This window comes from Sylvia atricapilla, chromosome 14 (assembly GCF_009819655.1).
Source record: "Sylvia atricapilla isolate bSylAtr1 chromosome 14, bSylAtr1.pri, whole genome shotgun sequence".
NCBI classification, from domain to species: Eukaryota; Metazoa; Chordata; class Aves; order Passeriformes; family Sylviidae; genus Sylvia; species Sylvia atricapilla.
This window is the reverse complement of record NC_089153.1, coordinates 11807616-11834426: the sequence shown is the minus strand read 5'-3', so window position 1 is coordinate 11834426 and position 26811 is coordinate 11807616. Positions and strand designations below refer to the sequence as shown.

Sequence of the window (26811 nt, the reverse complement as noted above, 5' to 3'; positions counted from 1 at the left end):
TTAAAAAGCACACCAGCATGGGAAGCAAGGGCTGTACTTGCTTTGAACTGTGCTAAAAGTGCCTATATGTTCTGTGGATTGTTTTAGGTCAGTGGGTCAGAGGCAGGAGGGACAGGAAGCAATTAGAAGTTGTTGCCATCTAATGGCTATTCCACGTTCTTGCCCTCGTTCAGAGTGGGTGCAATAGATGACAGAGAGCCGCCGGTCCAAGTGCCACTGTCCTCTGCTGTGGCACTGATCTCTGAGCGGCTCATCTCTTAACTCTGCTGCTTGCCTTTTTCTCACAAATGTCTCTTTATGTAACTCTCAGCTGAGCTGATGCATGAAAGCTCTGGCGGGGTGCACTGCAGATTATCTTGCACAAATGTGTGCTGACGAGTATTTTAGCTCTACACCAAATCCACTGCAAAACTTGCCCTGGATTACTGAGACCTACTTTTAATCCACAGGTCAAAACTAATTTTATTGTATATTACAATATTGCTATTAAAATGTACTGTTATTAATTTATCTTACAATATTAGTGAAAAGGGAAGAGCTGAGTCATTAAAGCTGAAGCTCTATAAAAGGCAAAGTAATTATTAGTCTAAGCATAGTTTACATATATTTGATCATTTTTGTTTATGTTTGCTAATTGAAAATATGGAGGATGAATGTCAACAGCTTTATTGTTGATCCTGTTTCCCTCCACATTCCTTGGAGGTGTATGATTCAAGAAAATCTGTCTCACAGTAGATGGAGGTATCTTAAAGATGTGGAGAGGAGTGTTTGACGTGCAGATTCTGGACCATAAGGAAACACTTGTCTCTTCAAAGCAATCCAGGGAAACCCCTTTACAGAGCCATCACAGCCTTGGTGCCTTGCAGAACTCCTTACCAGTGTTTCTGTGTCATACATGCCTCATCCACAACTGAAATAACAGCAGTCAGGCTCATTTTAACTCAGCCAGCTGAAAGGGTAATTAGATCTGTGACTGTGAAAAGGCCCACGGGACCATTAGAGACTGTAAGTAATTACATTCTTCTTCTTATCCAAAGTCTGAGCTCCAGCAGCAGAGTAATTCCCCACATCTATGGACTCAGTAGAACCAAATTTATGATATTAATCTATGAATATGCTATTTATAAATCTCTCAAAGTATTTTGTGGTGTCCTTGGGTAGGGCTGTCTTGCCATTTCTCTTTGGTGCTTTGCTGAATTTGTTTGGAATGACTGTCCATGTCCAGGTTGATAGATCTGTACAGAAGTCTACAGAGCAAAACACATGAACATGAAAAACTGTCCTTTTTAGAAATCCCTGAGAGTTTTTTAGCTGCACCATCCATTAGTGGGAATACAAACTGCTATCCAGAAATGGCAAAATGTCACACTACAGACTACAAGAGAGAGTTATCAAAATCCAAGTGTGTTTTATATTGATGAATGGATCAGTGAGGTCTGCACTGCGTTAATATTATTGATCAATTAAAAATGTAACACTTTAACAGGTTTTGGATGTTGTTAGTAAGTATAGAAAGTGAAGAAAAGTTGTTTTCAAATTAACAAAAATATCTTCTGAAGATAGGTGGACATAGATATTTCAGAAATGTGTGAAACTGTGACACAGTTTTTTTCAGTGGTGTGTAATGTGTTAGGATTACACAATTTACTTGCTCAAAACTTAAAGTGATCCTTCAGCTCTCTATTAATTTGCATTTGTTCAAGGTTTGAATATAAAATTTGGTCTACTTCGTTAGCATACTAATACCTTAACAGTACAAGTAGTTATTCCTTAAAAGAGACTTCAAATCAGTTTATGTGCCATAGACATGGTTAAATGCCATGTAAAAATGTGAGTTAAAGAAAAAAATATCTGTGCACAGATTGTGGAAAGGGGATGAGCAAGTGATTCGTTTCTTTGTGTCGAGCTTTTTTTATTCTTCCGGTATTATTTAGGTGGAATGTCCGTTTCCTTTAAAAAAGATAAAACTGTAGTGCAAGTAGATGCAAAGAAGCGTTGCTGAGAGAGGAAAGAGTCTGAAATGTCTGTAAAGTCATTGCAACATCTCTCTGCTTTTCCTGTGTCTAGGCTTGGTTTTTCCTAGTGTAAAGAACCCAAAAGGTCGCATGCACAAAAATATATATATATATAAATGTAATTCCCAGGAGATAAAAGTCCTTCCACAGAATGGGAATATGTGATATAAGTGGAATTATCAAGATGATTCAAAGGAGGGGAGCACAAGAAACCCCAAGCTGCCAAACGCAGTGTCCCTACTTTTCTGGGGTACTCTGCTGCAGTTCAAAATCCAGGGATTTGTGAAGTTTCTCCCCTTCTTGGCTCGGCCATGGGTCTGTCCTCCTGCTGCCCATCAGCAGCATTAAAGTAGCATGTTTAAGGACGGAGCAGAGATTCTGGAACTTGAGGGACTCTAACAATAAAGAGGTGGGTGCATCTTGCAGCTTAGTAGAGGATCTTAATTTTTCTAGCAGTGCTTAGTGTCATATGACTTGGTGGAACATATGATGGAAGATAGAGAGGAGCTCCTGGGGTGAGGCGGGTGAAGAGAAAATGATCTGGAGAAAAGCCAAAGCCCAATGCCTCTTTTGTAGGTACAGATGTTGTGTTATGTCTTCGAGAAGCTGAGTGTTGGTTTTCTAGAGTTGGGTGTTGGAGAGAGACAGCTTGACCTTGACAAGCTTGAGGAAATCCAGGGGCGTAGCTTCCCAGCTCACGTGTATCAGCAGGATTTGGACTTGTGAATGAATCAGGACGTGGCTGTGACTATCTGTTTTGATTGTATGCAAATTTCTCCTTAAGAAACATTTCCGTGAGTGTTGGAATAGTGCAATTGGGTTATGAAATAATGTGTCAGTAATTGTCACCTAAATACAGCCCAACCGTTTTCTCAACTGATTTTGCTATTTGATTCTCCTTTTAGGAACTCTTGGTCAGAGTAGATTATAAAGCTGATCAAAAATACAGCAAGGACATCATACTGAGGCATTGTTTCTTGTCTAGCGAAGAAGGATGGGCTTATAGGTTTATTATTTATTACTTATGAACTTAATGTGCTACAGGCTAGCACAACAAGAATCTGATTAAGCTTTAACATTTGATTTGTGATATTATTTTCAAGACACCTGTCTTTGAAAAGTTGCTCTTGATGTTTCTTTTTTTTAATCATATACCTCAATCAGTGCCTGATTTTCTTTAAAGGAGCAGGACTTTGTGCTTGTCCATCATATCTGCAGTACAGCAGTGCCTGGCACACTGCAGAGCACTAGAGTGTGTAATCATGTTTAGAGGGCACAGAGCAGGACCCTCTCTACCTGACAGAGTAAAATCTGTTGAAATTCTTTTTGATACAAAGAAAACTTTTGAGTGTCCTTCAGACTCACATTGAGAGTATTTCATAGAAACCTTATTCTTCACTGAACTTGAAGTACCTACTTCCTTGTCCTCTTGAGTAGAGAGAATTCAAGTTTTAGTTTCAGAAGCTTTTTTATTTAGGTTGTTTTGTATAGGTTTGTGCAGCGGAGACTTGTGATTTCTGAAAATACCTGCTTAGTGTTTTGGGATAGAAAGTTGTTCCACTGGTTGTATTTAACTGAGGCACCCTGTGAAAGCCTGAGTTTTGGGTAATAGTTTGATAGGCTTCTGCCCTTTATGATTTTTCTCGTGATAATTTTGTAAAATCTGTTTCGGTGTCCATTACTACATAAAATAGGCATCCTAAACTAAATGTTTACATACAGGCAAGAATTCAACATTCTCAATATTAATAAGTCAACAGGAAGACAAGAAGACAAATGTTTTAAAGTACTACCAGTCTCATTTTAAAAATAATGTATATTTTTGGCATTAAAATTCTTGTCTTTCTTAGAATACAATAACTGTCAAATATTATGGTCTTTTTCTGTTTTTGGAAGTATTTGATTTGGGACATCTCAAACAACATATTCTACTCTTGAGATTGCTCATGTGTTGACAGCTTGGATATGCTCTTGTTTGCTTTCTGATTAGATCAAAATAAAAATATGTGCAGCTAGACTGGTTTTAATGACTCTGAAGATACGCCAAGGCTCGTCCTCTTGGTGTCTACTTTCCCATAAACCTGTTTAGAATGTAAGAGTTACTCTTCACAGTGGGTTTCTTTATTCTGCATCACACAAAAACATTAAAATGCCTGATGTGTGGGTTTCCCCACTGTTGTGCCATGGAATTTTTATTTCAAAACAGTTCTCCCCAAGCCTACTTTTTCTAGCAGCACAGCTTTGCATACAGGTCAGTATGCCTTTTGCTTATCCTTTACCTCACAGGTTCCATGGATTATATCCTCTGTGCCTGAATCCCTTCCTTTGTACAGGTAATCTTCACTTCTACCTCTGCTCTCATGCAGCTCTCAGATGTCTTCTGTTGTTTTCACAGAATTCACAATTGGTCTCTCAGAATTTCATATACACCCATAGTGCTTTCATTACTGCTTTCCTGCTTTCTTTGTCATTTTCTGGGCTCACAAATTCTGTTGGAGTGGTTTCACTGTTAGTTGATGTTATTCCAAGAAATCTGTCGCTCATGGTAATAGGACTGATCCCTTTCCTGGGTACTGAATAGTAGGTGTTGCTGTCTTTTTATTTCTGATATAATGTATTCAATAATAATGCTTAGCACACAGCTACAGGATTTTAATAGAAGAATAGGGAAGTCTGGTTTTTGAGGATGAGCAGTTTTATTTCCAATTGCATTATCATGGTGATGATCCTATTGCTGTACTCAGAAAGGCAGTGACATTTTACTGTGTGAATCCAGCTTTCAAGTGATTGTCTGGACCAATCTTTACCTTTATCAGGAAATGGGGAACTTGTGTTTTCTAAGTACTCTGAAATTTTCACCAGCAGAATTATTTCACCAGCAGAATTATTCAGGTAAATGTGCTGCATTTAGGTTTTTCAGAAAGAAGTGATGAAAGGACTCAGTTGCAGTTAAATTTTCTCTGCTATTTAAAGAGGGGACAGTATTTTTTCACAAGCATGAGATGAGTGCAGTCTGCTTCATGCTGTGTCTGCAGCATCAGCAGCCACTATCAGACTTACTGCAAGGACTTTAGCTTAAAATATCAGCCATTAGCAAATCACTGACCTTTGTTATGAGTATATGACTTAATTCTCAGTTCTCTTCAAACCTCGTTGCATCAAATCACAGTAGTTCAGTTCCTCTTACAGGTGATGTGACACTTCCTACACTCGAGGTGGGATTTAAGGTTTTGCCCTCCCCTTCTGCAAGAAGGTGGTTGAAGCGTTGCAGCCTGATTGGCAGTTGAATTTTGCCAGGCTGCCATTGCCTGCAACCTCTAGTGGATGCTAGGTGGATTCAAGGTGCCTGAAGTGTGATCTTTGAACCAAGCCTGTCTTCAGCTTCAGCCTGGTATCCTGGATATAGTTATCTACATTTTGAGCTTCAGATTCACATTTGATAGTCAAGACTCAACAACAACAGCAAAAAAAAAGATGAAAAAAACCCTTAAAAAATTCCAACACAAAAAAAGCACCGCAAATATTTGCCTGTGATGACACTTGTAACATTTCTTTGAGATGACTTTTTATTGACTTTTCTAAGCATGCTCTTTTAGAATTGCCAGGAGATGTGAATAGGTCAGTGAGAGAGCAAAGCAGTTTCCTTACGAGCACTACAGGAAGCTTCTAGATGTTGCTGGTTTTCCCATAGTGTTGTTTTTACTGTCTTCTCAGCTTTTAAATTCTTCTGTCTTCTGCTCTCACAATGTAACATTACACAGATTTAATGATTAGTCACAACTTCATCCCTTTTCATACACAGAGTTGTATAACTATCCTAATTAAACATGCACATGGTAAAATTGCAAGCTAGAAAGAGCTGCCTGGGCTTGGATGATAGCAATTAAATGATTTATGTTTACAGGCATCAATATTTATCTTATGCCTACCGTCTGTCCTAGCTTGTCATCTGTGGTTCCATGTGTAGTTCATTTGCCTTAGTAAGCAATCCGGATTCTTTTCTCTGGACACTGTGTTCTTGGCTGAAGAGAATATTGCTTTTCGTAAGATTATGGAGTAAGACCAAATTCCGAGTTTCACAAACACTTTCAGTCTTTCTGTCTTCACCTGAGGATTTTTTTCTGCTAAAGTTTCAGAAATACAAGGTTTCAAGGTGCTTAAAATAAATGAGTCACTGTCTCCTCCTGCCCCCAATTGTTCTCAAACAGGGAGTTCTTGCTAAAATTATTTAGGGTGATGCCCCTGACAAAAATACGGATGAACCAAGTCCCAGTTTCCACTGAGCCTTCAGTATGTTAAACAGACACAATTTATTTTTCTTTTCTGCAGTTCTCCTTGGCTCTGGCAGGGTCAGAAGCAGCAGTAGCACTTTGGCTGTTCCCAGTTGAGTCATTTGGAATGCAAATCACTTTGCAGTGATGCCAGAGGTTCCCATTGTGCTGGGCTTTATATAAAACGCATGACAGATTGTCAGCTTTGTCACATTCCCTGGGCAGCAGGGAATAGGTAGAGGCTTCAGCTTTGGATTCAGATAGAACTGGACTAGTATCAGAAGATCTTTGTCATCTTTGCTTTGCAGATAGCTATAAATCATGTTAGAATATTACATTGAGTGCTTTAGCTTGATGTTTTAATACTAACATAATTTCTCAGTGCAAATAAATTCCTACTGGAGAAGTTCAGTAGAATATGTACTCTGGGGAATAGAGTCTTCCTATAGCCTTCCCCGCCTTTCTTCTATCTGAACTGGATATGAAGAGCAGAAGTGAAGTCTGGGGGAAATATCAAGCAGTATAAATTATCTGCTCTTGATTGATCTTGCACTGTCTGAGCTGCAGGGATTTGGGCTGAGGAACATGTGCTGCGGCTCGTACAGGATCTTGCAGGAAGGGTGTCTCTTGTGCTGTAAAAATGTGTTGCAAGTCTGGGCAGGAACTATCTTCCCAACTGGACAAATAGGAATCTGGGCAGATTTCTATGAAAATAAAGCTAGTGATGAACTTCTACTTTGAGATTTGCTGTCTATTAAATATCTTGGTTATTTTTGCATGAAACCAAACTTGGTACTGAAGTGTCTCTTGAGAGCTGGATTAAAGTTGATCCTGTGTGAGTCTGTGCTATGCTAGAGATTAAATAAATTGTGTTGAGTTTTCATTGCTCTTCAGAGCTTTTGAATTACTGTGGCACTGTTTCAAAAATACTCAGAAGTAAACGCTTAGTTTTCTTTTCCTATTCAGTCCTATGTTAGCAGGACAAGACCTGAATGACTTTGCCATTTCAATTTTAAATAAAGTTAAGTTTAAATTTCTTGAGGAAAGCAATATGTGGGCTGTGGAATGTTTTTTTCAATTATTGTGCAAATTTTAATTTCTGAATTTTGATTATTTTGAGTAGTTCTGTCAGCACAGTCCACATCACCATTAGTGATCTTAATAGGAAAACGGGTGATAGTGATTGTAAATATTACTATTTAGCATGGTGAATTCAAAGAATAACAACAGAACATTTAAGACCGTTGCATAACTCTATTAAAAGTCCCCATTTTGGAAAATTATGTAGCTGTCACCCTGAGTTATTCTGCCCAGGGTTTCAAAGATACTGCCCTTTTGGCTCTTGAACATTTTGTGGATACAGTAGATTCTTAAAAATTAGGTTTTGATTAAAAGACTTTGCACAAATGCTTTGTGTTTAAATAGGACCTCATGATCTCCACTGTCACATTAGGTTCTCTGTAGCTTAAATCCACTCTAAATCCAGAATCTTGGTGCTGAAGTTGATTGCCTTATACCATTCCTTTCTGAGGGAATGTGAATTGGAGCAAGCAGATGGAACAAGCAGATGAACAGATTTTGCAAGCATTTTGAAAATAGGTCTTGAAAGGCTTTTTAGTATAGGAAGCAAATAAGTCTGGATGAATAAGAATTAAACTTCACAAGTTTTTTTTTCTTTCTGGCTTTGGTTTTTCTAAAACTTTTCTTTCTTTGAAATTAGAATTACCCTATGTCTAAGATCCTCTTTTTTTAATGGGGTCTTTGCTTTAAAACATAGGTGCTCTCTCTGCTCTAAAGGTGATTTTGTTCTTTTTCAGTAAGGCTTATGGTTTTCCTATTATCCTTGTACCAATAATTTTCCCTTTGGGACAGGAAACAGTCTAGAGGCAAAGACACTATGAAAACAGATGGGCTACACGTTGAAAATGGAGCTGATGAAGCTGACAGCCTCTTTGCGATCCTATCAAGCGTGTCTTTGTATGGGTGATAAAATCAGCAGTCAAACTTCTGCCAAGTTTTTTCAATTCTCTTTTACTTTGCAGCCACATAACCACACAGAGGAACTTGCATAACTCTCCCCAGCAACATCCACAGTGCTGCCTATGCTGGGGGCGCTGGAGCAATATTCTCATATTGTCACTCATCTCCTAAATGTTTTTCTGATAGTTGCCTGTTTGGGTATTCATGGCTTCAGATCTGGAACAAATGTACTTTTGAAAGCTAGTTCAGACTGCACACAGTAATTACAATGTGGGAAGTACTGTGTAACCAGCAGTAGAGATCTGTTACTATGTGTGGAGCTGCAGAGAGTTTGCATGTTAATGCCCTAATTTGAAAATCTGGGTTTGAAGGACAAGGCATGAGTAGAGTGTCCAGTTCGATGTGCCATAGACGGTGTAGTTTAAAACCTCTTGAGCTGTCAAATGTCTTTGCATTTGGAAAATCTTGTGAGCAGCATGCCATGTTAATTTTAAATAGAAATTAAACTTTTTTTCCCTTTTTATAGGAACTGGAGACATTGTTGCTGTCATGATTACAGAATCAAAGGTTAAGGAGATCTTGAATTACTTGGAAAAGAATATCTCTGTCCTGATGGCCATTGCAGTGGGGTCCCGTGTTCCTCCGAAGAACTTCAGTCGGGGCTCTCTAGTCTTTGTGTCAATATCATTCATTGTTTTGATGATCATTTCTTCAGCATGGTTAATATTTTACTTCATCCAGAAGATCAGGTACACAAGTGCACGTGACAGAAATCAGGTGAGGGGTCTCTTCTTTTCTCTTAAATTATGGAGATAATATTTCTGTATACAATAATCAATAGAGAACAAATAAGGAATGCCCATCAAACTGGTGTTCAGAACCTCTTTGTTCCAAGGCAGAGCATGTTGCCAGACAAGGATTTTTATACAGCAAAGTGTTTTCATCCTGAGCAGTACTGGTATAGATCCTATTACGTGACAGCAAAGAATAAGACTGAAGCAAAATACTTGAGTTTTGGGTTGTGTAAGTCCAAAAGTAAGATGGATTCTGTGTTGGCAGAATAATACATACTGGATCTATGTTGGGAATGAGGATGAGATGTCTGACTTTAGGAGGCATATAAATCAACTTGTGTAGTGTAGGGGAATACTGAGCAAATGCTACAGATTCTCTCCATGCTCTCAAGGATATGTTCTGTAATAGTGCAGGTAATTCAGAAATTGTACAGAAGTATTCCCAAACCATAATCTGTCATGAAGGTTAGGGTAAGAAAACTAAGGTGTAGAGCTGCCTGGTGGTCTGTGTTGCCTTTCAACTTTATTTAAGATCACTCTTGTTAAGGAGTGCCTAATTCTCCTGGTCATATATTTTAACCAAAATTTTGTCCAATATGCCTTTCTTACATTCTTTTTCAACTCTTTATTTGTTTCAAAACTGAGTTATGTATGGCTGTACCCAGAGATCTAGACTAAATCAAGTTGTCAATCCAAACACAGATAAATTTTAGAAGTAAATATTTTACTAGTGTGGACTTAATGACCGTCCATAGTGTGCCTTTTATTGAGAAGGGTCAGTAAACCTCAGGAAATCCACAGTGCCCTCTTTGCCCTGTCTCTCTGTCAAGGCTAACTTAGAAACCTCCTGACCTCTAGTCACTGTCCTCCCTGTCCCCCAAATTACAGGTGACACACAGCAGCTGACGGTGGGTCGGTTCTTTGGTGTTCTGTCAGACCTAAAATAAATTCAATCTTACAAAGCCTCGGCTGTGGCTCAGGATTTCCTTTTCAGTTACCATAAATAGTGTCTGATGCTGCAGGTCCCATGGGCATCCTGTAGATTTTCCTAAGGATTTCATTCTTAAATGACCACACTGTAGCTGGTACTTGGTGTGGTCCCTTGGGATGGCGAAAGTTTAAATATAACTGTAACTTAATGAATGTCTGTGGAATACTAAATTGCGCCTTCTCTATCCCCTACATGGCTCTAGGCTCCTTCCAAATGTCCACGTTTCAAAACAGTTGCTCCACTGGGAAAGAGCTCTTATGACCTTTTTTCTTCCTTTAGATTTTTACAAAGGTCAGGAGAAACTTGATGAAAATTTTATGTGGTTTAAAAAGCTGAGCTTATTAAACTTTAATAAGAAAGTGGCGACAGCTACAGCTTATTTTTAAAGAGCTTTGAGAGCTTTCACAAAGGCTGTACTGTTAGTGATGAAATAACTTGGTTTAGACTATGATCCTGTTTTTAAGTTATGTCAAAGGCTCAAGTTTTTCTGGTTTTTAAATCAAAGCCATCAAAAACTTGGTGTCTTTTGTAGATAACACAAATAGATATTGGTATTTCACATCATTATTCTTGTGCATTTCCGCTGGAGGTGTGAAATTCTTTTGCGTGTGGAAGTGACCTTTTCCATCAAGGCAGTTGTGGGTTTTAAAGGCAGGCATATGCTCTGTGCCTGTGCCCTAACTTGGCAAGATAGCAAATCCTGAGCATTTCCAGTGTTAGCATGAGAGTATTTGTTAAAATTAGAAAATGGAGGAGATTGACCTCTCTAAACGGAAAAGATGGAAGTTATTATTTGGCAAATTTATTTACGTAAAAGAACTTCAATATGTTGGAAGAGTTCTGCTGAAATATTATGGTTACAATGGAAAAATAATCTTTAGAGTTTCTTGTAGTGCATATACAATCACATGCAGTAGAACTAAATATAGATACTACCCACATTTGCTTAGCTGGTAGAGTTGAGCATTTAAATTAAATGCCATATCAGCCTCGTTCCTCTCTTACTATCACGCTTTTGATTATGCATTGGTTATCTACCCCACCAGTGTGCTCAGTGTATACTTGTCATTAAGTACTCAGGCCAATATGCTTGTTCCAGGACAAGTCATTTAGATCTACTTAAATTGACCAAATTCTCACATATTGAAGTTAGGATGAGATGTCTGACTTTAGGAGGCATATAATTTCCCATCCCAGAAGCTTTGCTTCTGATGCTATGCTTCCTACATGGATGTACTTCAATAGCTGGGATTGTGTATCTGATTTTTTTTTTTCAAATACTTGCTCTAAAAAATATAAAATAAGATCTGCTGTTCTGTGAAAACCACAAGGAAGAAAAGTGTTTATGTAATTCTAGAATAAGTGGTACAGTCAGTTGTGATACAGACTTCTGAGGTCATTATGTTTCCCAAATAAAAGCAACTTACATTGCAGTTTGCATGCAGGGAAATGTGTGATACAGGGGGCACACCTTATGAGGGATTTGGGTTTCAGTTTTATAAAAGGTGGGCACAAAACCCCACGCATTTATTGCAGGCTGCAGGAGAGCTTTTGAGGGCTGCATTCTCAGAGGCAGCACATCCCTTTCATAAGCATAGTGCTTAGTACAGGTTGGAGGGGAAAAGAGGAAATACGTAACTTCTGGTTTTTAAATCAGTTAAAAACCAAGTCTCGTGTCCCTGAAGGAAGACGACAGGGTGTTTGTTTCATTCAGTGCCCATCTCTGGGATCCCAGCAGGCAAACAGTGACAAACAGCTGTTCCTTAGTGGTTGGGAACTGGGTATTTCCATAGGAATCAGCACTTGAATGTCAGAAAACATTTCTTCCTTCCATCCAGTTGTGGTGGTATAAAACAGCATAAACCGCAAAAAAATATTTCAGCCTCTGCATTCAGAATGAGGTTATCTTCAAGCCATGTATTAATTTCAGCTTTATTTAAGTCTGTATTGGCTCGTTTAGATTTCATGACCCATCTTTTTTTTTTTCTTTTTTTCTTTTATGAGATCCTGGTGGGTTTGGGTAATAGCAAGAGAGAAACTAGGTTACACTGGAAGGATCTTTTGCATCTCAGTATAAGATCAGCCTCCTCAGAGAGGAAATATAAAAATAATTCAGGCTTAAGAGAACTAGCAGTATATGACAGCACACTGAATAAAAACCAGTATGAACAGAATATAATGGAAATCACTGGGATGAGACATTGCTTCAGCTTTTGTCCTGCAACTTGGGTTTGATTAGTTTTGCATATCAATATTGATTGACTTCTGTGGACTTCTTTATACATCCATGAGTTTTATGTCCACGCTTGTGGAGAGCATTTGAGGATTCAGCTGTTGGCTGTTCTTCCTTCTCGACAAATCTCTGCCTTGCTGTGTTTGCATTTTGTCTTATGTGTTGGCCTGCTGCCATAGTGTGTATTGCAATGGTATTATTGAGTCCAAATAATTCATTATAAAGGACACTAATGAAGCTTGTTTATCAGGGTTAATTTGTGTTCTCTTCTTTGTCACTTTATTAGCGTCGTCTTGGAGATGCTGCCAAGAAAGCCATTGGTAAATTGACAACCAGGACAGTAAAGAAGGGTGATAAGGTATAATAATAAGATTTCAACATGATAAACTTGAGCATCATGTTTCATTTTTTTCTGGGAAACAAATCTCAGTTTTTTTCTTTTCTGTTTCTGGTTTATGACTTTGTCTTCCTTGTTGGAGGCTTACTTTGTCCTGTGGCACAATATTTTGTGTAATGGTTAGTTTTGATTTGTGCTATAATTCTGTATATTTAAAAAAAGTTTTTCTTGCTTAAATACTATTGGCACTCCATCTGGCAACTGTGACTGAGGGTGGTTTTGTGTGCTGGCTGACTGGGAGGGTGTCCTGGCATGAGTACATAGGGCTGGCATTGTTTATGTTGAGTTCTAAAGCTTAGAGCCTTATCATACGCAACTTCTGTAAAGGAAAAATAAATTTAAAAGACAGGTAATTGAAGATAATCTCTTAAGTAAAATATGACTACTCAGTAAGTTAAGAGGAAGCATAAAGAGGTATTTCAGTCAAAGTTACTCCAAGAATATTTCTTGCTAGTATACAGACTAAAATATATGATGTGTTATGTCCTAAGCTTTTTCCACTTTTTTCCACTTTTGTGAGCAGTATTGCTTTATTTTTGATTCTGAAAGAAAAAGTAGTAATTTAATCTTGCTTAATTTTTTTTTGGCTTTAGTTTTCAAAAGGCAGGGAAATTCTTGCTATGATTTGATTTTTAAAATATTATTTCTTCGGGCCTTTTTATTGTGATGCCTTTTTTCTTTCTTATCAACAGTATCGGCATTGGGAGATTAGGAAGTGATGGGAAAATTTCCTTTCCAAGAGAAGGCAGAGAAATTGTCTTTCTGTTGTTCTTCCCTCCCTATGTAGTTCTATTTCAAAACAGCCCACTGCGCTAAATCTTTTCTGGAATTGGAGAACATATAAATTAGAGGAACCTTTCCATGTAAAACAGTGCTGTTGTCTTGACAGCATAAATTCAGGACTGGCAAGTGTTACGTAGGTTGCAGTACAAACAGCATGAGGTGCATGTGCAGGTGAACAGAGTGGGAAAAACCTTTTCTTCCCCAGAGGAGCCATCAGCATTCTGTGTGCAGCCCTGGCTGGTGCTGGCCAGGAGTGGCTGTGGCCTTGCTCTGGTCCCTGTCTCAATGTCTTGACTTGTAGCTGGTTGGCATCAAAAAGAATAATGAAGTTGAACTAAGAGAAGGTGCAGCCTGTTTTGTGTCACAGGCCCAAAACATTTCAAATATGTATAGTTGATGCCATATCTATATACAAAGGAAGTTTCCCTCTTTTTCATTTGGAATTTTAGAATATATTTTAAAATATAATTTTAAAAAATAATAACTTCTGGAAAACAGAAAAGAGAGAAACTGGTCAATCAGGGATCCTCATATTCATATCTTGGTAAGAATGATGATAATTCTGTAAGTAAGCAGCAGATGCAAATATGAGCTTGCTCTGCACTAAGTAAAATGTGCTCGTTCTGGCTGTAAAAATGAGCCCCAGAATTCTTATTCTGTCAAAACAAAACAAACAAAAACAAAAACAAAAAAAAACCCTGAATAAAATAGAAATGTTAGCTCTAAGCTGGAAGTAAAGAAAAGGAAATCTAGGAAAATCTTCACTATTTTTTATAATGATTTCACTGAACATTAGAATTATCTTAGGCCTTACTTAGCTTATGTATCAAATGATGATTTACCAGCTCCAAGAAAGGAGAGTTTTGCATGTATGAGATGCTTTTCTTGCTTAAGTCATGTTGGAGTATAATAATCCAGTAATTAGCCACTTGGCACAGTGCAGTTCATGTACTAATCACAACTACTTTCACATTTGTCATAGCTCAACTCTTGACTTGAATTCTCATTCTATTCATTTTAGGAAACAGACCCAGACTTTGATCATTGTGCTGTCTGCATTGAGAGTTACAAGCAGAACGATGTTGTTCGCATTTTGCCATGCAAGTAAGATGATAAAGTTGCTTTGTTTGGAAACTGTTCTCTTTTGGTGCTCTTTTGCTTCTTTTCATGTAATAGGTGCATTGTAATTCACAAATGCATTTGTTGGAGGTTTCCAGTCCTAATAACAGCCACTCTGTTTTAGACTATGGTGCCAGAAGGTGTGAAGGTGGGTGCTGGCACTCTTAGGACAATAGAGATTAAACAGAATTATATTAAAGATATTGGCAATGGAGCTATTGAGATTGCAGTGAAGTGGAGGGGTGCAGATTTAAAGACCAAATGATGGGCAAACTCAAAAAACTTCACTACAATGAGCCAGGTAGAGCTGCAGCGTTCTCCACTCTAGATGTGCAATAACTGGCTGCTGGTTTCTGAAACTGTAGGGAACGGAAATGCAGTCTTTGCAACCTTCATACCTCCTGACATTAGTCAGCCACTGTGCTGTCATCTGTCTTTGGTGTTTTCAATGCAGTGTGATCTTGGCTTGTGTCTGAGGATTTGTACTTGATGGTGATTCTGCATTACTGCTTAAAATGTAACAACTTCCTCCTCCTTTTGTAGCATTGTGTTGACATTTACAGGCTTTTAGTTTGCTGCCATTCCAATTCCATTCTTGAGTTGTTTTGGGACATTTTCTCTTTGAGAGATGCTTTTAAATACTTTTCCACCTGGTGGTGGATTTTGATGAATCATACATTTTGGTAGCATTAAGCATTACCAAGGACATCTTTCCCTTGTGTTCTGAAATGCAAAGTTTTCTCCTCATCTCCAGGCACAAAATGCATGTGTTAATTAGGTTGTATATAGGCAGCAAGATCCAGTAACTTGACTTGTGCTAGGTACATAAATGGTTTTGCATGATACTCTAGAAGCAGCAAAGTCGTGTTGGAGTCAATCTCCAGTCAGGCAGGAGCAACACATAAGAGCTCATTATTGGTCTTCTAAATCCTCCTGCAGGCTGTTCTGAATAGCTTGAATATCTTCCAGTGTGGAGGGTATTTCCATCATCATAAAAGGAAAATATTGTTTTATATCTGATCAAAATATGTGTGCATTATACTTCTGAAGCCAAAAAATCTAATTCTGTTTACTGTTCTCTGTGTTCCTTACCTCTTGGACAGCAAGAAACAATTACCTGTTTCAGAATCTCAGTGTTGTTTAGCTAAAATACCCTACAACAGATTATTTAGAGATTCTCATTAAAATATTCAGGAATGGAAGAGCTTAGATTGTGACAATTTGAGAGCTTTTGATCATGTGGATTTGTGTATGTTTCATTTTTACAATTCGGTCATTTTTACTCAAAGTTGATGTCCTCTTGCCCTGAAAAATATGCTCCCAAGCATAAAGATTTCAAAGTTACATAATTCATTGCAATCTCAGGTGAAGCTTGTACAGGTGAAGCCCTGCTCTTTTGATATGTTATTCAGAAGGTTATTCAGAAATTTGAGGAGGAACTTCTGGAAACTGCACACCACTGAGTTTTGGACCACTGAGATGATTGTTTTGTGAATTGCCTCTTAAGAAAGCTTCTCTTGTGTAGTTCTGCTGTGAGGCTCAAGGACAAGGAATGAAAGGTCACAGTTCCCACTCCTCTGTGCCTTTCTCTTGATACTGAACAAAGGGCAGGAGGAGGTCCTTGCCAGTGAAGAGAGAATGAGTCTTCCCTGATAAGAAAACAGCTGTTCCCCCTGAGCACAAGGCAGAATTTGGATTAAAAGCCAAATTCCTTAGTTAAACAACTGGCTGCGTGTTTCCCAGAGGGACCCTATTTGAGAGGTTTCTCCCATATTTACCCTATGTTGCTAATATCCACAGATACAATACAGACCATTTAAACAAGGTGATCATTGATTTATTTTTTTAATTAAAAAAAAAATAAAAAGTCCTTTTTCTTCAGACAGCTTTGTTGAGCCACAGTCCTGCAGACAGAAAGCTCTGGGCTCTCAGGGATAGTTACAGCTGTTTGGGGAGCTGCATGCAGGTGCCACCTCAGCACAACCTGCCCCAGTGCAGTTTCCCATGTAAAGGAGAGATCAAGGCTCTGGTGCAGGTCATTTTCTGTTCTGTTTTTCACAAGAATGTAAGGTCAGCAAAGGCTCAGATTACATTCCTGCCAAAGGCTGTATGATAACTTTTATGTTTGCTTTCTACTTTTTTACAGCTCACATTTCATTTGCTGCAGCCCAGCTTTTAAGTTGAGTGCAAAACCATCTAGGCTAGACACAAACAGTGAGATGGATGCTTTCCACAAGACATTTTTATATTTGTAGATGAAAAGCCAACTAGTACCTTCAGAGATGGGCCCAATAAATTTCAGATTCCATGTGAGATTTTTCAGTCTTCAGTACCTGAGATGCTTCTCCCCAAATCTTGTTATGGAGATTTAACTCCTTTCTACTTCCTCATACTTCAACCTTCCATTTTAGTGCAGTGTTCAAAAAATTTTAGAAAACGGACACACACAAACAGTTAAACAAAGCCTACAAGAGAGTTTCTAAGCCAGATGAAAAAATAGATTGCAAGAAAACCATGGAGAAAACTACTTGACCAAGAGGAAGCAAATAAAAGGCTAGAAGTTCTTCTTACTGTGCTTGTTGGGAAAGCTATAATCATTAGGCAGTCGGAATCACTGACATGTGACATCTTTGCTGCTTTCATCAATTTAAAAGTAGCCTTTCCCTTAAGTAGCACAGTTTTTCTCCACAGTTAAGGATGGTCTGTCACACTGTGCTTCAGCAGAGGAATCTGGTCTGGGCAGACACACAGCAGGCAAAGTCTACCAGCAGCTGAGCAAGTTGCACCTAAAATTCTCTAGCAAAATATCACATGGGTCATGTAAAGTCTTGTGGCGTGCTGGAAATTGTGGCCAATTTAAAAATAAACTAAAGTGGAAATGATAGAAATTCAGCTGCATTGTTTGCAGTAGTCCATTTTATGCTTCAAAGAGAGATGTTCAGTACCAGCAGCCAATGGACATATCTGTGGCTTTAGTGCACATTGGGACCAGCAGCCATCTGTTTTAGGCTTCCAAGCTTGAGGAAAATGTCTTTTGTGAATGTCATTATGTAAATGAAAAGTAAGTAGAGGAAGCAAATGTCAGAGGGATCCTAGCAAAAGACAAACCTCATGGACAATTTTCCTTATTTGGATAATTTTATTCTACCATCACACAGTTGCATCTTGAGGCTGAACAGGCACTAGGTGAAAAGTGAGGAGTGTGAAGGGTAGTGTGAAGGATTAGTGAGAGATAAGGGAAGGGGAGAGCAAAGTGACAGGTCAGAGAAGAGCAGAAAATGACATTGGAAAGGGCATAAAGATGGCCAAGGAAGGAAAAATTAACTAGGTAGAAAAATAATTAAAAGAGAAGTGAATACTATAAAATAAATAGCGTTTGAGCTAGAGTCTTAATTCCCATCCTGAGCAGCAAGGAGGAAAGTGACAAAAGTAACTAATCCAGATTTTCGTGTTTGATTCTGTGTTGCTGCAAATAGCTACCTTTTTCTTTTTAAGACCAAATTAACATAGAGTGTTGATGGCATCCTTTCTGTTTCCTGCAGGGCTAGGAGAGCATCTGCCTCCAGCAGCAGCCAAACATCCTGCTTTGCAGCAGCAGAGGTCCCTTTGGTGGGATGCTGCACTGAGAGCAGGGAAGGATAGTGAGCTCTAGGGAAGCAGCACTTGTAAATCATTCAACCCTTCTCCTTTGGGTGATGTGTGAATTTGGAGGCCTTACACCACCAAAAGTGATTCCGAACTCACTTTCTCCCCTGCGACATGCTGCAAAGAAGCCCTGATGTACAAGAGTCAGTGTTACGGTGTTTATTACCAGCTGGAGGGCAGCTGGATTGGGTGTGCTGACAGAGTGGAAAAATACCTGCAGGTCACCTGTCTGGAGTTGTGCCTGCATGGGAGACTCCATCAGTGCTGCCAGCCTGGCTGCCCGAGGCTGTGTCACACCTCAGTCCCCAGCGTGGGGCTCCTGAGGGAACCTCATCAGCTGTCGTGACCAAGAGCATCTTGCTAGGAACTCGACACGTTTGTGGTCTTGGAATACCAGTGACAGAAATAGGAAGATGGAGGAGGTTTATGAGAGCAGAAATTGCAAGGGCTTACTTTGTCAGAGTGAGGTTTTAAAATAATTCTTCTTTGCTGTTGTTGTTACTGTATAACTGCTTTTTAGCTCTTGTAAACAGAGAAATCGAGACAGAGCCTGAGCCACAATGGTGCTATCAGCAAACTTTTTAAGGGGTTGGGAAACTGTGTAAGTAGTAGGCAGAGCCATGTTTTCTAAATCAATAACCTTTGGAGAACCACACTTTGAAACATGTTAATAAACATCCTTGAAGATTTAAGAACTCAAAGCAAAGAATTAGGAGGTCACAAAAACAATTGGGCTGTGTATATAAATATATCAAAGTGCTAATGACTTTTTAAAATAACCCATAATATTTAGTGGATGCATGTTGGCATCTATATCAGTCGCCTGCATCACTTGATCTGAGTGCTTCTACAGCACTGATGAGCCAATAATGATATAATAAAACTGTTTTCATACTTCTGTGGAGTCTTGATGTCTGCTGTTGCCCAAAATACTAGATTTTCAGGTTTGTTCTACTTTAAAAAACAGACTCCAGAGACTTAAAAGAAAACATAAGCAAATAAAAGTCATAATCTGCCTAACATAGAAAAATAGCATCACTGTATATTTCGGACTATTTCAAACCATTATGTATCATCCAGAGTTTCTAAACATTGTTTCCTGTAGTTTTGTGAGTAATAAAGAGAATGCATTAACACTTAATAATAATAGAAGTGAGTCTATTTTGAGTGTTTGAGCAGAAGGCACTGTACATACCCTGTCTTTTGTGATTGCCATCTTGCTAGAGGACACAGGCTAGCCAAGTGACTAACTGAGGTTCTTTAAGTTTCTATTCCTGGATTATCTAGGATAGAGATAAGCAAAATTCTTTTGCTGCCTGCCGATCTTCTGTTGACTATTTTACACCCTAATTCTGCATCTTTAGTTACTATAGGTTGGACATACAGCTCTAGCTGCCTAGAACTTAATTGTGTTGATATTCTTTAGTCCCTCCATCAGCCTGAGCAGACATAGACAATAATTATTGTCTTTTGCCATGTTTAACAGTTTCAGGAGGTCTTTCAGTTGCTTTCCAGAGATTTAAAAGAGAATTATCTGGTAACATGCCTCATTTGGTCTCTGGTTTTAAAATCCAAAGGGATAGGGGGCAAAGAACTCCCAGACTCCATTACGAGATTTCTGAGACACAGAGAGCAAGAGTAACCCAAGCAAGGAGGGGACAGAAAGTATCTCAGCTTAATGCTGCCTTGGAGGCACGCTTGGCCACCTCTTCCAGACCCTGCTGATGCCTCAAATAGATGGCAAGACCTGCTTGTTCTGCCCCTGCCCCTTTCCCTGCTGGCTCCAGAGCACAACTCTTCGCTGAGTAAGCAGCCCTTGTAATTGCTGATCTTTGTCGTGATCACCAGTCTGTGTTTGGGTGTGCCTGCTCTTACTGGCTTCTTGCTCTGCAGTCAGCACCACTGGAAATGAAGGATCACAGCTCTTATCATAGGAATTATCATAGGCAGTTACTCAGACTGGGTTATTATGAGTATTTGCTAAAGCTGTATTGGGTAGACAGTCTTTGACAGTGATATCCATTCCTGTCATGAATATGCTCTGAAAAGTTCTTTGCCTTTTGAAAAGCTAAGAGGGCATTTCCTTTACTTCCTTTAATTTATATGCCTTGTTTTGGTCTCTGCATAATCCTTTCTTGTTATACTGGTTTATATCAATCCTAACACCTACATTTATATTCATGTATGTGACTAAGATTTTGAATGCAATGTAGGAGGCAATTCAGACTGTTGCCTATTGCAGAGTTCCCTGGTGTGAAAGTAGGAGCCCAGTTTGCCTTTCCATCTCTGAAAGCCCAGTTTGCCTCTCCTTTTATTTTTATGACATATGTATGATGATGGACATGTTTTCCTTCTTGATATCAAGAAATACTGATGGCAGAGACTGCCTTCTTTTTACATCAATGTGAGAATTATAAAAGCCTTTTCAAAGTCAAACAGGAGTGTGTTTGGGTTGGTTCCACTAACTTGTGAACAAAATTGACAGCTGATAGATACATGCTCTACCTACCAAGTTTATGGTCAGATTCTGTATCAAAACTGAGACAAGACTCTAGAAAGGATATGGTGGAAATAGTATTACCTTGGTTCTTCTACCTTCCATCTACTACTCATATCCACAATAAAGGGGGGAGGGATGAGGGGGGAACAAAAAGCGTCAAGTGTTCCCTCCTAATTGGACTATTGGTAAAGGGTGATAACAACAAGCAATATTTTTTAATTTATCTTTGTGATTACTGCAATTAGCACAGAATACTGGCAATTCTAAGAATTGCATGTATTTTAAATTTAAAAAAAGCAACTATCCAAAAGTTTAAATAGTTTTCATGGTATAAAATAGAATTGTTTCCAAACTATGTATGTGCCTTCTCTGTTCTTCTAGGCACGTATTCCACAAAATCTGTGTGGATCCATGGCTCAGTGAGCACTGTACATGTCCAATGTGTAAACTGAACATTTTGAAGGCACTGGGAATTGTGGTAAGTTGCTCGGTTGTGAACTCATCTTCTTCCCATGTCTGAGACACAGAATAGGAAGAATATTTGTAGGGGAGAGAGGGGGAAGTGTGTTCCAGTACTGTTTCTCAGAAAATATTTGGGGTATTTTTACAAATTTCTTTGGTGCTGATTTCTTGTTTTTCTTTCTTTCCCTGGTTGGTAGTTGAGAATATATTGTTATATTTGCATTTATGACGATTATCTACTGGAAGTATGCTAGATTCTTTGCAATCTTCCTTTTTCTCAAGTCCTTTGAACTATTCCTTGTTAAATTTACTCTCTGAATCTCTTGTTCTTGTGGTTTCCTGTAGGCAGTCTTAAATTTGCACATTAAAAGCCCTGCCCTAGCCAAGGCCAGTGAGTTTTCCTCAAGCAGCTCATGTCTTATGGGATCCCCAAGGATTGCTTTCATTGACCAGTTCACAAAGGGATAGCAGTGAAAGCCCAAAGCAGATTTTTTTAATCTTTCCTATATGAGGAAAAAATTACAAAGTGGGAGTGATGCTCTTTTCAGAGCAAGATAAGAACATATGGAGAGACTATCTAAAGTGGCTTTTGATTGAAGACAGAATAATCAGGCCTCCATTTTTAGCTGTGTCAGTCGCAAATTTGCGCATTCATTAAGAAATAGTAGCAGATATTTTGTGGTTGACTTGTCTTTACAGTTAATAACATCCCTGGGTTTTTAGAAGAGGATACAGGATTCAGAGTTTGTCATGGTTGTGGTAAGCCATACAGGCATAGGCTATGATACAAGCATACTTGAGTCCCTTCCTTGTATCTCAGTCCTTTCTTCTGCTTCTTCCTTCTCCTCTTCAAGAGGTAGAAGTTACTCATTCCTGTATTTCTCTCCTGTGTGACCTCGGGACAGCCACAGCAGCTGAACAAGGTGTGTGTGTGTGTGTGATTTCATCCAGTGTATGGGTGTGCTGGCTGTAGAGCATTCCCCAGTGTGACGTGGAGCTGTGTTTCCCCCAGCCCAACATGCCGTGCACAGACAATGTCGCCTTCGACATGGAGAGGCTGACGCGGGGACAGCCGGCCAGCAGGCGCTCGGCGCTCGGCGACTTCGGCACTGACAGCTCCCTCAGCCTGGAGCCCCTGCGCACCTCGGGCATGTCCCAGCTGCCACAGGACGGGGAGCTGACACCCAGGTCAGGAGAGATCAACATTGCAGTGACAAGTAAGTGTCCTTTGGCTTCCGGTGCTGCCCTGCGGCTTCTGTGATGGGGGGGTGTGTATGTGTGTGTCCCTCTGTGCTGCAGGGCCCTGGTGATGGATGTCCCTGCAGGGACAAAGGTGACCTCAGTGTCTCTGCAAGAGGCATATGCTCTTTATTGGAACCAATAACTCTAGGTATGACAGTGCCAACATTTCCATTATTAATGGGATATCCATTTAGATCAGCGTGCAAAGAACCCTGGATGAACTGAAATGGCACCAAAATAACCTTCCTGAATTTGGTAACCAGCACAAGAAGCTGGATTGCCAAAACTGTTATTTATCCCTTCAGAATACTTTACATGCAATAATTTATACAAATATAAATATTTTAACTGGTAGCTATTTCTGCAGACATTTTTTTTTCCCCTGAGAACATTGCTGCTGGAATTCTGACGTCACTTAGCAGGTGTTTTTTTCTTACAAAATTTGTGAATTAAAGAAGCATTTGATGTACCAACATTTGAGTATTGTCCAAGTGTTTTATAACATCAGAAGACTGTTCCTGCACTGCTTGAAATCTCTTATCCGTAAGAGCAGCATGGAAAATTTCCACTTACTGGAATTTACCTAGGGTTTTTAATGTACAATAGCACTATAAATACAGTATGTGTGGAATTGCATCCGTTTTCCATATGCTGTACAGTCTCCACTTGATGCATGAATGGTTGTTTTTCTGGCTGAATTGCAAAAACAGAATCGATGCAGTACAACAGTTGAATTTTCTTCTCATATTTTGTTTATGTGCATCTGTGATCTAGATTTTTAACTTAGTAACACTGGTTGCTACTGATACATGTATACAAGGCATTGAAACTAATGCAGTTCATTAGAGTGGTTTTTTTTAGGTGCTATAGCAAAGTAAATGTCTCGTTAAAAAAAAACCAGCAAACCTCACCTCATGAAATATGTAGTCCATATCTAGAAATGTCCTGATCTGAGATGGGAAAATCCACATAAAAATCTGGATTCTCCACAAACCAAATAAGTCACTTTGCCATCCAGTGTTTAACCTCTGGCTCACTGTGCACTCAATTGTGTTGAAGAAGAACAGATCCATTGCTGTGCTGCTTCCTTGTCATGGGTGGGAAAACTGTAGTTTTCACTTTTTACTAATTGCCTTTTCAGAAGGTGTTTTTTACTATCTGTTCCCAGCTGTAGTGCTGCTTGTGCACAGATGGGATGCCAGGGTAAAACAAGAAATAACCACAAGCAGTTCATTCTGTCAGTGTTTCTAAAGTAAAACTTTAGAAAGGGCTCTTGAAATGTTTGTATTTTATAGATGACACGTGCATTCTTTGATGCATGAGAGTTAATCCAAAAGCTGTATTCAACAACAGTGTTTGTATTCTGAACTGTTACTGTATGCCAGGTTGATCCTGTGAAGAATTTTGAATAGTGAATATTCTTTTCTTTATATTACTTTTTATTTAATATGTGTGTGTGTGTATTGAAATTATTTTTCCGTGGGCATATCTGTCTATTAAGTAGAAAACTCTAGTCCTGTTCTACTGCTGAGCATTCTTTCCTGATTTTTGTTGGGTTTTAAATAGCATAAATTCAGGAGGGCGGGGTAAAGACACAGCTGAAGTGTGACAGTACTTTGGGTGTGCGTATGTGAAAGAACTGCATCTCACCAAACCTAACCCAACCTGACAGTCGTCTTTCTGACTTGGGGATGGACAGAGTTTTCATTATGTTCTCCCTTGATCCCACATTTCACTTTACATTGTTAAGTAACTTTCCTTTATCACTAACCCTTGGGCTCAGCCAGGAAATACTGTTTGTGCCATGCTTTTTTTCTGCACCTCTCTCCGCTTCTTCTTTGCTAGCCTTCTCCCGTCAGTAACTCTGTGGCTTAACCTCCTTCTGCTTCACCTCCTGGGGCCAGTCATGGCTTAGAAGCCTCTTGCCTTCCGCCAGTGGTGTTTGAGGGAAATATTGGCATCGCTTTCTCCCACGAGTGATTTCCTCCCTTTCCTTTGTCAACAGAAGAATGGTTTATTATTGCCAGTTTTGGCCTCCTCAGTGCCCTTACACTCTGCTACATGATCATCAAAGCCACAGCTAGCTTGAATGCTAATGAGTAAGTAAATACTCAGATGTTTCTGTGCATTTCTGGTGGGTGTGTGTCATGGACAACATTGGGAATACCAATAGGAGGGGGAATGTGTAGTTTTTCAAGGAATCAAATTCATTTCCTGCTTTCCTCAAAGGCGGGTGTCTCTGTTAACAGCAGGTTTCAGGGTAACATGTGAAGTCCCTCAGTTTGTATTTAGCTAGGTTGTCTGAGGAAATCTCTTTACTAAGTAGAGACATGAAAAGGGAAAAACAGAGAATATTTATGGTCAGTTTTTGATCAAAGTTCTAGGTAAACATTAGATTTCTGCCATTAAATTTCTATGCTCAAAATTCACATGCCAGAGCCAAAACTTATTACCAGCAATTACCTTTGACAGTTTTCACCTCAATTTTATAGTCCAATTTCATATTAAAAAAGATACTGTGTTCCTAGTTGGCACATTTTCAGCTAAGGGGAAAAAAAAAGTCTTTAAATAGGTGAGGGAGAGATGAAAGCACTGAATGCAGTACTGTTTCTTCTTTCTTAAATGAAGGGATGCCTCCTTCCATGTTTTCTTAACCTGTATGGAAAACCCCAGCCTCACTTCAGGCAGGCTGGACAAGAAATTATCCTAGCAGATGATTTCAGTCTTTTTTTTTATAATTCTGTGTGTGGGCAAGTATAAATTTATTCTGCAGATCTGTTAACTAGGTACATCTAGTTATTTTCATGTAGGTGTATAGACTATCTGGGCTCAGGATATATGTTAATCTTAATTTAATTATTTGTTTGGGAAGGCAAAATGTCAACATCTTTCTTTGTCTCTGAACATCTTGACACAGCTGAGTTTCCAATAAAGTGCTGATCTCTCTACCAGAAGTGGGGTGAGATCCAAAGAAATGCAGCTGGGAAATGCAGCTTTATAAACATTTGCTTTGGTTTTTTTTTTTTATTTTTGAGATAAGGGAAGGGATTTGGATGATTATTTTTTCTTCTATTGCTATTTGGAAAGTATAAGGTGGCCTCAATAAGATGGAAACATGTCTAATAGCCTCCAGTGTAAAATTTTAGGCAGTCTCAAGCTAATGATTTTCAGGAGGGTCCATAATATTGGTCATCAGGGATTTTTTTATTACCACTAATTTGCAAATCTTCCTCCTCTTTTCATACACTGATTCCAAAAAGGCTTCATGAAGAAAACTTTTAGAATTTCAAATAGCCCAACCAAATCTACTGATTTTTTTTCCGTTTGTCAAAATCTTGAAGTTGCAGCCATCAATCAGCATTGTGGCAACATAGCTGCAGCTGAACGTAGTTAATCTTTAATCCACGTGGAAAAGTAGCTTGGGAAGGCGTGGGGCAAGATGAGCTGCAGAACAGGAATGTCTGCATTGCTGGGCACTTGCACATCATTGGGAAGGAGGAGGAGCTGGGGCCCATGAAGTCTCATCCAGATGTGGGCACTGATAGCAGCTGCATTTCTGCCTTGCCTTGCAACTCTTCTTTTTGTTACTCAGTGGGATATGGGAGTGTTTTTACTGCAAGGACAAGCTGCTGCACATTGGCAGGGACTTTGAGCCTCCAGCAAAGTGTTTTCACAGTGATGTTCCCTCAGTACAAAGGGTGTGCTGATACAAGGAGAGCTCCTTTTCTGAGTGATAGGAATTGAAATGCAAGCACATAGAGTGTGTGCTTGAGACAGATGAGAAAACTCACAACTCAGAAACCAGAGCTTCAAAAATCACTAATTTGGGTCACTTGAGGTTCTTGGCTGTGGCCTTTAACCTCAGCAGCTCTTCCTCTGAATCCTTTGGGATATGAGCAGCCTCCACAAGTGCTGCTGGGTTCGACTACTCATTTTAGACACTTCAAAATTACACTAATGCTAACAGTTATTGTTTTACTGACACCTTCCCAGTGCCAGACAAAGAATTTTCTGTACTGAATTATCATGCCAGATATATATGGCCACTCCTTCTCATTGCTTTTTCTATTAAACAGCCTACCTGCTTTTTCCACTGCTCTCCATGTAAAAAGCAATGCTGGCATGCCCTGCCTTTCTTATGGTAGTTTTTCAAGAGGAGTCTGAGGGGCTTTTCTTACTGAAAAACAGCAGTAGCAAGAATGAGGCCATGTAATATGTTGATGGAAGTAAAAGACTTGAAATTCTGCTTTAAAACTCACCTAAAAACATATCCTGTACTTTTTTTTTTTTGCTATGTTATTCCCACAACTTAAAAATAGTTATTTAGAGCAATAGTTCTAGAGTTGTGAGTATATACATATTTAGCTGTGTGTTTGTAT

General features: G+C 39.1%; 1 protein-coding gene across 4 annotated transcripts in view; it reads left to right on the top strand.

The window, feature by feature from the left end:
- RNF130 (ring finger protein 130) overlaps window positions 1–26811 on the top strand; it is a 50626-nt gene that overhangs the window by 15291 nt on the left and 8524 nt on the right. For 3 of the 4 annotated variants that reach the window (XM_066329149.1, XM_066329148.1, XM_066329146.1), the window contains 5 exons: window positions 8793–9043; window positions 12571–12642; window positions 14486–14568; window positions 21110–21206; window positions 22203–22407. In XM_066329149.1, coding sequence (XP_066185246.1) covers window positions 8793–9043; window positions 12571–12642; window positions 14486–14568; window positions 21110–21206; window positions 22203–22407 — 708 coding nt within the window. Of the gene's footprint in view, window positions 1–8792; window positions 9044–12570; window positions 12643–14485; window positions 14569–21109; window positions 21207–22202; window positions 22408–24437; window positions 24532–26811 lie in introns of all 4 variants that reach the window. The other variant, XM_066329147.1, reaches the window with a different exon arrangement.